The 14,399-nt window shown below is 48.9% G+C and overlaps 1 protein-coding gene and 1 long non-coding RNA gene across 2 annotated transcripts in view; one reads left to right on the top strand and one right to left on the bottom strand.

The window, feature by feature from the left end:
• LOC118399730 (E3 ubiquitin-protein ligase RNF123) overlaps nucleotides 1-14,399 on the top strand; it is a 235,150-nt gene extending 220,751 nt beyond the window's left edge. The window contains exons 23-24 of the mRNA XM_052474154.1: nucleotides 11,715-11,800; nucleotides 13,999-14,399. Of these exons, the coding sequence (XP_052330114.1) occupies nucleotides 11,715-11,800; nucleotides 13,999-14,101 (189 nt within the window). The 3' untranslated portion in view covers nucleotides 14,102-14,399. The remainder of the gene's footprint in view (nucleotides 1-11,714; nucleotides 11,801-13,998) is intronic.
• On the bottom strand, nucleotides 9,315-11,471 carry LOC127910420 (uncharacterized). The gene is made up of 3 exons (XR_008074827.1): nucleotides 11,387-11,471; nucleotides 10,798-11,203; nucleotides 9,315-10,664 (listed from the first exon to the last, which is right to left on the bottom strand). It is a non-coding gene; the product is annotated as an uncharacterized LOC127910420 (long non-coding RNA).

Genomic DNA, 14,399 nt, shown 5'->3' with positions numbered 1-14,399 from the left:
AGTCTCGTACCATTGTGTGTTCTGCTATTCTCGTACCATGGTGTGGTCTGCTAGTCTCGTACCATGGTGTGGTCTGCTCGTCTCGTACCATGGTGTGGTCTGCTCGTCTCGTACCATGGTGTGTGCTGCTAGTCTCGTACCATGGTGTGTGCTGCTAGTCTCGTACCATGGTGTGGTCTGCTAGTCTCGTACCATGGTGTGGTCTGCTAGTCTCGTACCATGGTGTGGTCTGCTCATCTCGTACCATGGTGTGGTCTGCTAGTCTCGTACCATGGTGTGTGCTGCTAGTCTCGTACCATGGTGTGTTCTGCTAGTCTCGTACCATGGTGTGGTCTGCTAGTCTCGTACCATGGTGTGGTCTGCTAGTCTCGTACCATGGTGTGGTCTGCTCATCAGTAGACATTTCCTCTCACATCCCTTCAATTTCTTCCCTTTTTTTGCTGAGCTAATTAGTGAAGGTGCGCCTGTTCATCCAGGCTCAGTTGAGTCCCGGTGATGTAAACATTACCGGTACTTTACCCTACACCTTAGAGACTGCTGCCCTATGTACACTGAACAAAAATATGAACACAACATGTAAAGTGTTGGTTTCATGAGCTAAAATAAAGTATCCCAGAAATGGTCCGTTCGCACAAAAAAGCTTATTACTCTCAAATTTTGGCCACAAATTTGTTTGAGGTCAATATAATCCAGCCATCTGACTGGTGTGGCATATCAAGAAGCTGATTAAACGGTATGATGATTACACAGGTGCACCTTGTGCTGGGGACATTAAAAAGCCACTCTTAAAATGCGCAGTTTTGTCAACACAATGCCACAGGTGTCTCAAGTTTTGCTGACTGCAGACATGTCTACCAGAGCTGTTGCCAGAAAATTAAATGTTCTTTTCTCTACCATAAGCCGCCTCCAACGTCGTTTTAGATCATCCGGCCTCACAACTGCAGACCACTTGTCCGGTGTCGTGTGGACAAGCGGTTTGCTGATGTCAATGTTGTGAACAGAGTGCCCGGTGGTGGTGGTGGGGTTATGGTATGGGCAGGCACAAGCTATGGGCAACAAACACAATTGCAGTTTATCGATGGCAATTTGAATGCACAGTGATAACGTAATGAGATCCTGAGGCTCCGTTGTCACCTCATGTTTCAGCATGGTATTGCACGGCCCCACGCCGCAAAGATGTGGACACAATTCCCTGGAAGCTGAACGTGCCCCAGTTCTTCCATGGCCTGCATACTCACCAGACATGTCCCCACGCATTGAGCATGTTTGGGATGCTCTGGATCTAAGTGTACGACAGCATGTTCCAGTTCCTGTCAACATCCAGCAACTTCTCACAGCCATTGAAGAGGAGAGGGGCAACATTCCACAGGCCACAATCAACAGCCTGGTCAACTCTATGTGAAGGAGATGTGGTGCGCTGCATGAGGCAAATGGTGGTCAGACCAGACATGTCCCCCACGCATACGCACAGGGGTTTCCTGTGCGTATCCCAGCAGGCTGAATAATACTCCCGGTGGCTCCCAAAGTTGTAATCGTTAACATTTATCGTTATCGTTGACCCGAGACCACACACACACATAGGCAGTCAGTCAGTCTGAAAAGCCCTGCTTTTACTGCTGCTGTGATCTCTTTCTGTTAAAGCACGACTCCGTTGTGCCTGAGCAGCACATTCTGCCTGCGTCCCAAATGTCACTCTATATTCCCTATTATCGTGCCCTAAGTTGGCCAATAGCCCTATGGGACGATTTAGCGCACTAGATTGGGAATAGGGTGCCATTTTAGGGACGTATCGTCTGACTTGACTGGAGAGGAGGGAGGGAGGGAGGAGTATCTTCTACCGTGCTTCTACACCTGCATTGCTTGCTGTTTGGGGTTTTAGGCTGGGTTTCTGTACAGCACTTTGAGATATCAGCTGATGTACGAAGGGCTATATAAATACATTTGATTTGATATCTATCGCACAGAGCCACTCCCAACAAAATTGGATGTGAGGTGTTCTGTTAAGCTCCCCCTAAACACACACACACCTCTTCACCACTAAGCCCTCTGAATCACATCTCTGCCTCCGCAGCACACAACTCTAAATTCTATATAGAATATACTACGTGTTATAATCTGCTGTGCTCTGTAGGTGGTTTATTAAAGGAGGAGAGAGAGTAAAACATGTAAAAAAAGAGGTGTCCGTAGAAAGGATGAGGGGAGGAAACCTCTGAACTCCACGGGGGGGTGGAGGAAACCTCTGAACTCCACGGGGGGGTGGAGGAAACCTCTGAACTCCACACGCGGGGGGTGGTCAATAACATTTACATTCTCAAACGCTGAGCCTGTTCAAAGCACCCTGCCTACAAGATGGAACCTTCAAGGTGAATGTTACTGTACTCTGTGAATGTTACTGTACTCTGTGAATGTTACTGAACTCTGTGGATGTTACTGAACTCTGTGCATGTTATTGTACTGTGCTCTGTGAATGTTATTGTACTGTGCTCTGTGAATGTTATTGTACTGTGCTCTGTGAATGTTATTGTACTCTGTGCTCTGTGAATGTTATTGTACTCTGTGCTCTGTGAATGTTATTGTGCTCTGTGAATGTTATTGTACTCTGTGCTCTGTGAATGTTATTGTGCTCTGTGAATGTTATTGTACTGTGCTCTGTGAATGTTATTGTACTGTGCTCTGTGAATGTTATTGTACTGTGTGAATGTTATTGTACTGTGCTCTGTGAATGTTATTGTACTGTGTGAATGTTATTGTACTGTGTGAATGTTATTGTACTGTGCTCTGTGAATGTTATTGTACTCTGTGCTCTGTGAATGTTATTGTACTGTGCTCTGTGAATGTTATTGTACTGTGTGAATGTTATTGTACTCTGTGCTGTGTGAATGTTATTGTACTCTGTGCTCTGTGAATGTTATTGTACTCTGTGCTCTGTGAATGTTATTGTACTCTGTGCTCTGTGAATGTTATTGTACTGTGCTCTGTGAATGTTATTGTACTGTGTGAATGTTATTGTACTCTGTGCTGTGTGAATGTTATTGTACTCTGTGCTCTGTGAATGTTATTGTACTCTGTGCTCTGTGAATGTTATTGTACTCTGTGCTCTGTGAATGTTATTGTACTCTGTGCTCTGTGAATGTTATTGTACTCTGTGCTCTGTGAATGTTATTGTACTCTGTGCTCTGTGAATGTTATTGTACTCTGTGCTCTGTGAATGTTATTGTACTCTGTGCTCTGTGAATGTTATTGTACTCTGTGCTCTGTGAATGTTATTGTACTGTGTGAATGTTATTGTACTCTGTGCTCTGTGAATGCTATTGTACTGTGTGAATGTTATTGTACTGTGCTCTGTGAATGTTATTGTACTGTGCTCTGTGAATGTTATTGTACTGTGTGAATGTTATTGTACTGTGCTCTGTGAATGTTATTGTACTGTGTGAATGTTATTGTACTGTGTGAATTTTATTGTACTGTGCTCTGTGAATGTTATTGTACTGTGTGAATGTTATTGTACTCTGTGCTCTGTGAATGTTATTGTACTGTGTGAATGTTAGTGTACTGTGCTCTGTGAATGTTATTGTACTGTGTGAATGTTATTGTACTGTGCTCTGTGAATGTTATTGTACACCTGTATCTTTAATGTCTGGGTGTATTGATGCACCATCCAAAGTGCATTTAATAACTTAATGTTTTGCTTCGCTCGAAGGGATATTAAATGTCTGCTTTTAATTTATACTTTTTATTACCCATCTATATCTAATCAAATGAATTTCTGAAGCCTTTTTTTAATAGTTTTTTTACATCAGCCGATGTCACAAAGTGCCGTACAGAAACCCAGCCTGAAAACCCAAAGAGCAAGCAATGCAGATGTAGGAGCACAGTGGCTAGGAAAACCCCAGAGGGGTGGCCAGTCCGTTCTGGCTGCGCCGGTGGAGACGATAAGAGCACATGGACATTAAGGCCAGATTGTTCTTCAAGATGTTCAAACATTCATAGATGACCAGCAGGGTGAAATAATTATCTGAATGGTTGTACAGTAGGTACCCTTGTTTACGATGCATTGGAATCCAATGCATACATACACTCGAGTAGTATTTGATATCATTGCCTTTAAATTGTTTAACTTGGGTCAAATGTTTCGGGTAGCCTTCCACAAGCTTCCCACAATAAGTTGGGTGAATTTTGGCCCATTCCGCCTGACAGAGCTGGTGTAACTGAGTCAGGTTTATAGGCCTCCTTGCTCCCACACGCTTTTTCAGTTCTGCCCACACATTTTCTATAGGATTGAGGTCAGGACTTTGTGATGGCCATTCCAATACCTTGACTTTATTGTCCTTAAGCCATTTTGCCACAACTTTGGGTCATTGTCCATTTGGAAGACCCATTTGCGACCAAGCTTTAACCTCCTGACTGATGTCTTGAGATGTTGCTTCAATATATCCACATAATTTTCTTTCCTCATGATGCCATGTATTTTATGAAGTGCACCAGTCCCTCCTGCAGCAAAGCACCCCCACAACCCACAACATGATGCTGCCACCCCCGTGCTTCACTGTTGGGATGGTGTTCTTCAGCTTGCAAGCATCCCCCTTTTCCCTCCAAACATAACGATGGTCATTATGACCAAAAAGTTGTATTTTTGTTTCATCAGACCAGAGGACATTTCTCCTAAAAGTACGATCTGTGTCCCTATGTGCAGTTGCAAACCGTAGTCTGGATTTTTATATGTCTGTTTTGGAGCAGTCGCTTCTTCCTTGCTTGGCAGCCTTTCAGGTTATGTCGATATAGGACTCGTTTTACTGTGGATATAGATACTTTTGTACCTGTTTCCTCCAACATCTTCACAAGGTCCTTTGCTGTCGTCTAGGGATTGATTCAACAAAGTATTGACTCCAAGTTGAAGAAACATTGCAAGGATGATTTGATAAGCTCAGTAAGACTGTGACCTGTTGCCACAAGAAAAGGGTAACCATTGAAGAACAAACACCATTGTAAATACAACCTATATTTGTTTATTTTCCCTTTTGTAATTTAACTATTTGCATGTTGTTACAACACTGTATATATGACATGACATTTGAAGTGTCTTTCATATTTTGGAACTTTTGTGAGTGTGATGTTTTCTGTTTCTTTTTGTGTTTGTCACGTTATCTATTTCACTTGTTTGGCAATGTAAACATATGTTTCCCATCTCAATCAATCCCCTTAAATTGAAATGTAATTGTGATGAGAGCAAGAGAGAGAGGCGCACAGAGAGAGAATGCCAAGTGTCAATTCTGGAGGAAACCTGGCACCAACCCTACGGTGAAGCATAGTGGTGGCAGTATTATGCTGTGGGGATGTTTTCCAATGGCAGGGACTAGGAGACTAGTCAGGATCGAGGGAAAGATGAACGGAGAAAAGTACAGAGAGATCCTTGATGAAAACCTGCTGCAGAGCTCTCAGGACCTCAGACTGGGGTGAAGGTTCACCTTCCAACAGGACAAAGACCCTAAGCACACAGTCAAGACAACGCAGGAGTGGCTTCGAGACAAGTCTCTTAATGTCTTTGAGTGGCCCAGCCAGAGCCCGGGCTTGAACCCGATCGAACATCTCTGGAGAGACCTGAAAATAGCAGTGCAGCAACGCTCCCCATCCTCTCTGCAGAGAAGAATGGGAGAAACTCCTCAAATACAGATGTGCCAAGCTTATAGCATCATACCCAAGAAGACACGAGGCCATAATCACTGCCAAATATGCTTAACCAAAGTACTGATTAAAGGGTCTGAATACTTATGTATATGTAAAATGTATTAATGTATTGTATTGTTTTTGCTTTCTCATTATGGGGTACATTGTGTGTAGATTGATGAGGGGGAAAATGTAATCAATTTCATTCAGAGTACAATAACATTCACACAGTACAATATTTTTTCAATTATAGGGTATTGTGTGTAGATTTAATCCATTTTAGAATAAGGCTGTAACCTAACAAAATGTGTAAAAAGTCCAGGGGTCTGAATACTTTCCGAAAGCACTGTGTTTGTTGGTGTTGTCACTGCAGGAGAGTTGGTGTCAAAAAGGGTCTATGTCCAGGTAGCCATTTGATTAGCTATTTAGCAGTCTTGAAGCTTGGGGGTAGAAGCTGTTCAGGTTCCTGTTGGTTCCAGACTATTTAGCAGTCTTGAAGCTTGGGGGTAGAAGCTGTTCAGGTTCCTGTTGGTTCCAGACTTGGTGCACTGGTACTGCTTGCTGTTAAGTAGCAGAGTAAACAGTATATGACTTGGGTGGCTGGAGTCTTTGACAATTTTCAGGGCTTTCCTCTGACATCGCCTGGTATAGAGGTCCTGGATGTGATGTACTGGGCCGTGCTCACCACCCAGTGATGTACTGGGCCGTGCTCACCACCCAGTGATGTACTGTGGGCCGTGCTCACCACCCAGTGATGTACTGTGGGCCGTGCTCACCATCCAGTGATGTACTGGGCCGTGCTCACCACCCAGTGATGTACTGGGCCGTGCTCACCACCCAGTGATGTACTGGGCCGTGCTCACCACCCAGTGATGTACTGTGGGCTGTGCTCACCACCCAGTGATGTACTGTGGGCCGTGCTCACCACCCAGTGATGTACTGTGGGCTGTGCTCACCACCCAGTGATGTACTGTGGGCCGTGCTCACCACCCAGTGATGTACTGTGGGCTGTGCTCACCACCCAGTGATGTACTGTGGGCCGTGCTCACCACCCAGTGATGTACTGTGGGCCGTGCTCACCACCCAGTGATGTACTGTGGGCTGTGCTCACCACCCAGTGATGTACTGGGCCGTGCTCACCACCCAGTGATGTACTGGGCCGTGCTCACCACCCAGTGATGTACTGTGGGCTGTGCTCACCACCCAGTGATGTACTGTGGGCCGTGCTCACCACCCAGTGATGTACTGTGGGCCGTGCTCACCACCCAGTGATGTACTGTGGGCCGTGCTCACCACCCAGTGATGTACTGTGGGCTGTGCTCACCACCCAGTGATGTACTGTGGGCTGTGCTCACCACCCAGTGATGTACTGTGGGCCGTGCTCACCACCCAGTGATGTACTGTGGGCTGTGCTCACCACCCAGTGATGTACTGTGGGCTGTGCTCACCACCCAGTGATGTACTGGGCCGTGCTCACCACCCAGTGATGTACTGTGGGCCGTGCTCACCACCCAGTGATGTACTGTGGGCTGTGCTCACCACCCAGTGATGTACTGGGCCATGCTCACCACCCAGTGATGTACTGTGGGCTGTGCTCACCACCCAGTGATGTACTGGGCCGTGCTCACCACCCAGTGATGTACTGGGCCGTGCTCACCACCCAGTGATGTACTGGGCCGTGCTCACCACCCAGTGATGTACTGGGCCGTGCTCACCACCCAGTGATGTACTGTGGGCCGTGCTCACCACCCAGTGATGTACTGTGGGCCGTGCTCACCACCCAGTGATGTACTGTGGGCCGTGCTCACCACCCAGTGATGTACTGTGGGCCGTGCTCACCACCCAGTGATGTACTGGGCTGTGCTCACCACCCAGTGATGTACTGGGCCGTGCTCACCACCCAGTGATGTACTGTGGGCTGTGCTCACCACCCAGTGATGTACTGTGGGCTGTGCTCACCACCCAGTGATGTACTGTGGGCCGTGCTCACCACCCAGTGATGTACTGTGGGCCGTGCTCACCACCCAGTGATGTACTGTGGGCCGTGCTCACCACCCAGTGATGTACTGTGGGCTGTGCTCACCACCCAGTGATGTACTGTGGGCCGTGCTCACCACCCAGTGATGTACTGTGGGCCGTGCTCACCACCCAGTGATGTACTGTGGGCCGTGCTCACCACCCAGTGATGTACTGTGGGCCGTGCTCACCACCCAGTGATGTACTGTGGGCTGTGCTCACCACCCAGTGATGTACTGTGGGCTGTGCTCACCACCCAGTGATGTACTGGGCCGTGCTCACCACCCAGTGATGTACTGGGCCGTGCTCACCACCCAGTGATGTACTGTGGGCTGTGCTCACCACCCAGTGATGTACTGTGGGCCGTGCTCACCACCCAGTGATGTACTGTGGGCCGTGCTCACCACCCAGTGTAACGCTTTGCGGTCGGGTGCCTTGCAGTCGCCGTACCAAGCGGTGATGTCATGATGCTCTCAATGGTGCAACTTTTATAAGGAACAGTGTGTCGTTACGGAAACGATCAATGCTCGAGTTGGGCTAATCCTCACTCGTTCAGAGTAACGGCACTTCAAACGTTTGACTAATTGAGTCTGGCATCTCTTTTAGCATATCGGATCTAAAATATAATCAATATGGATCTAAATAAAAAGACTTATCGGTCCAGTTAAAGTCCTGGACACAACTACCTTAGCACTGTCTGGCACACTGTCAAATAGTGGTTTTCTTTACCCTTTATTTTCTTCAGCCTGGCCTCCCTCTTTCCTCCCCTCCCCATCCTCCCTCTTTCCTCCCCTCCCCATCCTCCCTCTTTCCTCCCCTCCCCATCCTCCCTCTTTCCTCCCCTCCCCATCCTCCCTCTTTCCTCCTCTCCCCTCCCCATCCTCCCTCTTTCCTCCTCTCCCCTCCCCATCCTCCCTCTTTCCTCCTCCTCCCCTCCCCATCCTCCCTCTTTCCTCCTCCTCCCCTCCCCATCCTCCCTCTTTCCTCCCCTCCCCATCCTCCCTCTTTCCTCCCCTCCCCATCCTCCCTCTTTCCTCCTCCTCCCCTCCCCATCCTCCCTCTTTCCTCCTCCTCCCCTCCCCATCCTCCCTCTTTCCTCCTCCTCCCCTCCCCATCCTCCCTCTTTCCTCCTCCTCCCCTCCCCATCCTCCCTCTTTCCTCCTCTCCCCTCCCCATCCTCCCTCTTTCCTCCTCTCCCCTCCCCATCCTCCCTCTTTCCTCCTCTCCCCTCCCCATCCTCTCTCTTTCCTCCTCTCCCCTCCCCATCCTCTCTCTTTCCTCCTCTCCTCTCCCCTCCCCATCCTCTCTCTTTCCTCCCCTCCCCATCCTCCCTCTTCCTCCTCTCCCCTCCCCATCCTCCCTCTTTCCTCCTCTCCCCTCCCCATCCTCCCTCTTTCCCTCCTCTCCTCTCCCCATCCTCCCTCTTTCCCTCCTCTCCTCTCCCCATCCTCCCTCATAAATAAATCAGGTTATTACGGTCCATAGTAATTATATGGATGTTTATTCCAATATCACCTCAAGCCTTCCTCTATATATATTAGTCTGCTGTGACATTATATAGCCTAGGTATTCCTAGTTATGCAGTGGTGGTAGATTTATTGCCCTTTGTAGTTGTTGCCTTTGGCTAGAAAGTACCTATGTGTGACCATGCTGTTGTTTTCAGCATGTCATTTAGATGTACAGTACCAGTCAGAAGTTTGGACACACCTACTCATTCAAGGGTTTTTCTTTTTTCTATTTTCTATTTTCTGCATTGTACGATGGTAGTGAAGACATCAAAACGTTGAAATAACATAATATGGAATCATGTAGTAACCACAAAAAGTGTTAAAAACACTTCAAAGTAGCCACCCTTTTGCCTTGATGACAGCTTTGCACACTCTTGGTGGCCATCTTGAAGCATGTGGGGACAGCGGACTGGGATAGGGAGAGATTGAATATGTCCGTAAACTCACCAGCCAGCTGGTCTGCGCATGCTCTGGGGACGCGGATAGGGATGCTGTCTGGGACGGCAGCCTTGCGAGAGTTAACACGTTTAAATGTCTTACTCACGTCGGCCACGGAGAAGGAGAGGCCACATTCTTTGGTAGAGGGCACTGTATTGTCCTCAAAGGTGTGTCTGAGCCGTTGAATTGCGACTCTATACTTTGTACTGACATTTTGGCTGTTTGATTGCCTTACTGAGGGAATAACTACACTGTTTTGTATTCGGTCACATTTCCGGAGTTAAATGCAGTGGTTCGCACTTTCAGTTTTGCGCGAATTCTGCCATCTATCCACGGTTCCTGTTAGGGTAGGTTTTAATAGTCACAGTGGGTATAACATCTCCTATACACTTCCTTATAAACTCACTCACCGAATCAGTGTATACATTGATATTCCCAGAGGCTACCCGGAACATATCCCAGTCCGCGTGATCAAAACAATCTTGAAGCGTGGATTCCGATTGGTCAGACCAGTGTTGAATAGTCCTTAGTACAGCTACATCTTTTTGAGTTTCTGCCTATAGGAAGGGAGGAGCAAAATGGAGTTGTGGTCACAAATGCCCGAAAGGAGAGAGTTGAGAGAGGACCTAGCACCTAGCCCTGAGGGACACCAGTAGAGATGACCTAGTACCTAGCCCTGGGGGACACCAGTAGAGATGACCTAGTACCTAGCCCTGGGGGACACCAGTAGAGATGACCTAGTACCTAGCTCTGGGGGACACCAGTAGAGAGGACCTAGCACCTAGCCCTGGGGGACACCAGTAGAGATGACCTAGTACCTAGCCCTGGGGGACACCAGTAGAGATGACCTAGTACCTAGCCCTGGGGGACACCAGTAGAGATGACCTAGTACCTAGCTCTGGGGGACACCAGTAGAGAGGACCTAGCACCTAGCCCTGGGGGACACCAGTAGAGGATCTAGCACCTAACCCTGAGGGACACCAGTAGAGATGACCTAGTACCTAGCCCTGAGGGACACCAGTAGAGATGACCTAGTACCTAGCCCTGAGGACACCAGTAGAGATGACCTAGCCCTGAGGGACACCAGTAGAGATGACCTAGCCCTGAGGGACACCAGTAGAGAGAACCTAGTACCTAGCTCTGGGGGACACCAGTAGAGAGGACCTAGTACCTAGCCCTGAGGGACACCAGTAGAGATGACCTAGTACCTAGCCCTGAGGGACACCAGTAGAGATGACCTAGTACCTAGCCCTGAGGTACACCAGTAGAGATGACCTAGTACCTAGCCCTGAGGGACACCAGTAGAGATGACCTAGTACCTAGCCCTGAGGGACACCAGTAGAGAGAACCTAGTACCTAGCCCTGGGGGACACCAGTAGAGATGACCTAGTACCTAGCTCTGGGGACACCAGTAGAGATGACCTAGCACCTAGCCCTGAGGGACACCAGTAGAGCGGACCTAGCACCTAGCCCTGGAGGACATCAGTAGAGCAGACCTAGCACCTAGCCCTGGGGGACACCAGTAGAGCGGACCTAGCACCTAGCCCTGGAGGACATCAGTAGAGCAGACCTAGCACCTAGCCCTGGGGACACCAGTAGAGCAGACCTAGCACCTAGCCCTGGGGGACACCAGTGAGCAGACCTAGCACCTAGCCCTGGGGGACACCAGTAGAGCGGACCTAGCACCTAGCCCTGGGGGACACCGGTAGAGAGGACCTAGCACCTAGCCCTGGGGGACACTGGTAGAGAGGACCTAGCACCTAGCCCTGGGGGACACCAGTAGAGCAGACCTAGCACCTAGCCCTGGGGGACACCAGTAGAGCAGACCTAGCACCTAGCCCTGGGGGACACTGGTAGAGGGACCTAGCACCTAGCCCTGGGGGACACCGGTAGAGAGGACCTAGCACTTAGCCCTGGGGGACACCGGTAGATAGGACCTAGCACCTAGCCCTGGGGACACCAGTAGAGCAGACCTAGCACCTAGCCCTGGGGGACACCGGTAGAGAGGACCTAGTACTGTACACTTACAGTGCAAAATGTGTAGGCTGTTAGTCTTCTATCTCTATCTAACTGTCACTCTCCCCCCAGCCCACCAGTGAGGAAGACCTGTGTCCTATCTGCTATGCACACTCCATCTCTGCTGTCTTCAAACCCTGTTCTCACAAGTCCTGCAAGTAAGTTACCATCATCAGCCTTGTGTTTTTAAAATATATATTGTCATTTTTTTTTTGTCTGATCTTTCACCTTTTGACCAACTAGGACTTTATTGTAAAATAATAAAATAAAAAATTGAATTAAAAAAAAAATCATCCCCAAAATCATGTCAACAACAACAGTTCATGTCCCCCTCCCCCCATCCATCCAATACATACACACAGCACTTTCTGCTCTGTTATTTACAGGCATTATCATCATTATCATGTGATGACAGACTTCTCTTCATCTCAAATGCCTCTCATGTCTTCACTTGACTGCGGGGACGTAACGGAATGTGTGATGTGAATGGCATGAATGGTTAATTGCTGAAATGTCGATAGACCTTCCGGCGACGTGCTCACAGCCGTAGAGCCATCTCGCTATATTAAACCGATTTGACTAGTTCTCAGTTCTCCAGCACCGGTTGTATATCTAAACAGATTTTTAAAAATCTTAATAGTATATTATGTATTCATTATGTATAGAAATGTGAAATTATATGACATATATATATATTAATTGCATTATTAAATATTCCCATTGGTTTATGGGTACTGAAAGGAGAGCGTTTACCAAGGGTAGGATTGGCAGGAAAACATTCATATAATTGGTACATAAATATATTTCACAATTTAACTTCTGCTACCTTGAGAATCATGTCACCTTGCGTTGATTCATCTATTCGGACGACAGAAAAATATGGATTCTGTCCTTGAGCGTCTGCTACCCCAGATGTGTGTGTGTGATTGAGAAGTACCAAATATGAGTCTCTGTCCCCCCACAGATAATTTATCACAAACACACCCTCTCTCTCACACACACACCACCCTCTCTATCTCTCTCGCTCTCTCACACACACACACACACACCCTCTCTCTCTCGCTCTCTCACACACCCTCTGTCTCGCTCTCTCACACACCCTCTGTCTCGCTCTCTCACACACCCTCTGTCTCGCTCTCTCACACACCCTCTGTCTCGCTCTCTCACACACCCTCTCTCTCGCTCTCTCACACACCCTCTCTCTCGCTCTCTCACACACCCTCTCTCTCTCTCGCTCTCTCACACACCCTCTCTCTCTCTCGCTCTCACACACACCACCCTCTTTCGCTCTCTCACACACACACACACCCTCTCTCTCTCTCGCTCTCTCACACACCCCCTCTCTCTCTCTCGCTCTCTCACACACCCCTCTCTCTCTCTCGCTCTCTCACACACCCTCTCTCTCTCTCACACACCCTCTCTCTCTCGCTCTCTCACACCCTCTCTCTCTCGCTCTCTCACACCCTCTCTCTCTCGCTCTCTCACACACACACACACCCTCTCTCTCTCGCTCTCTCACACACACCCTCTCTATCTCGCTCTCTCTCACACACACCCTCTCTCTCTCGCTCTCTCTCACACACACCCTCTCTCTCTCTCTCTCTCTCTCTCACACACACCCTCTCTCTCTCTCTCGCTCTCTCACACACCCTCTCTCTCTCGCTCTCTCACACACCCTCTCTCTCTCTCACACACCCTCTCTCTCGCTCTCTCACACACCCTCTCTCTCTCTCGCTCTCTCACACACCCTCTCTCTCTCTCGCTCTCTCACACACACACACACCCTCTCTCTCTCTCGCTCTCTCACACACCCTCTCTCTCTCGCACACACCCTCGCTCTCTCTCGCACACACCCTCGCTCTCTCTCGCACACACCTCGCTCTCGCTCACACACACCCTCTCTCTCTCTCTCGCTCTCTCACACACCCCTCTCTCTCTCTCTCTCTCTCGCTCTCTCACACACACCCTCTCTCTCTCGCTCGCTCTCTCACACACACCTCTCGCTCTCTCACACACACCCTCTCTCTCTCTCTCGCTCTCTCACACCCTCTCTCTCTCTCTCTCACACACCCTCTCTCTCTCTCGCTCTCTCACACACCCTCTCTCGCTCTCTCACACACCCGCTCTCGCTCTCTCACACACCCTCTCTCGCTCTCGCTCTCTCACACACCCTCTCTCTCTCTCTCGCTCTCTCACACACCCTCTCTCTCTCACACACCCTCTCTCTCTCACTCACTCACTCACTCACTCACTCACTCACTCACTCACTCACTCACTCACTCACTCACTCACTCACTCATACACACACGACTGTAACCTTCTTCTCTGTCTGTCTCTCTGTCTGCCCCCCCCCCAGAGCTTGTATAAATCAGCACCTGATGAACAACAAGGACTGTTTCTTCTGCAAGGCCACCATCACTGGAGTGGAGGACTACAGCAAGAAGCCTACTGCATCTTAACACCACACACACACGCACACGCACACGCACACACACACACACACACACACACACACACACACACACACACACACCACACGGCTCGGACAACAGAAACCACATTGAACACACACAGAGCATACAGGTACACACACACTACCAAATGACTCACTTTGCCCCCTGACAGCTTAGAAACTCTCCATATTGATCACCAGGCCAGAAAACAGGAACAGTCACTTCTACTCCACAAGCAGTGTTAATCCGACAGCTCCCCAGATGAGTCCCATCTCTCTCCCCTCCACCTGTTAAATGATTCCCA

The sequence above is a fragment of the Oncorhynchus keta genome, chromosome 21 (genome assembly GCF_023373465.1).
Source record: "Oncorhynchus keta strain PuntledgeMale-10-30-2019 chromosome 21, Oket_V2, whole genome shotgun sequence".
Taxonomy (NCBI): domain Eukaryota; kingdom Metazoa; phylum Chordata; class Actinopteri; order Salmoniformes; family Salmonidae; genus Oncorhynchus; species Oncorhynchus keta.
This window is presented reverse-complemented; position numbering and strand designations above follow the sequence as displayed.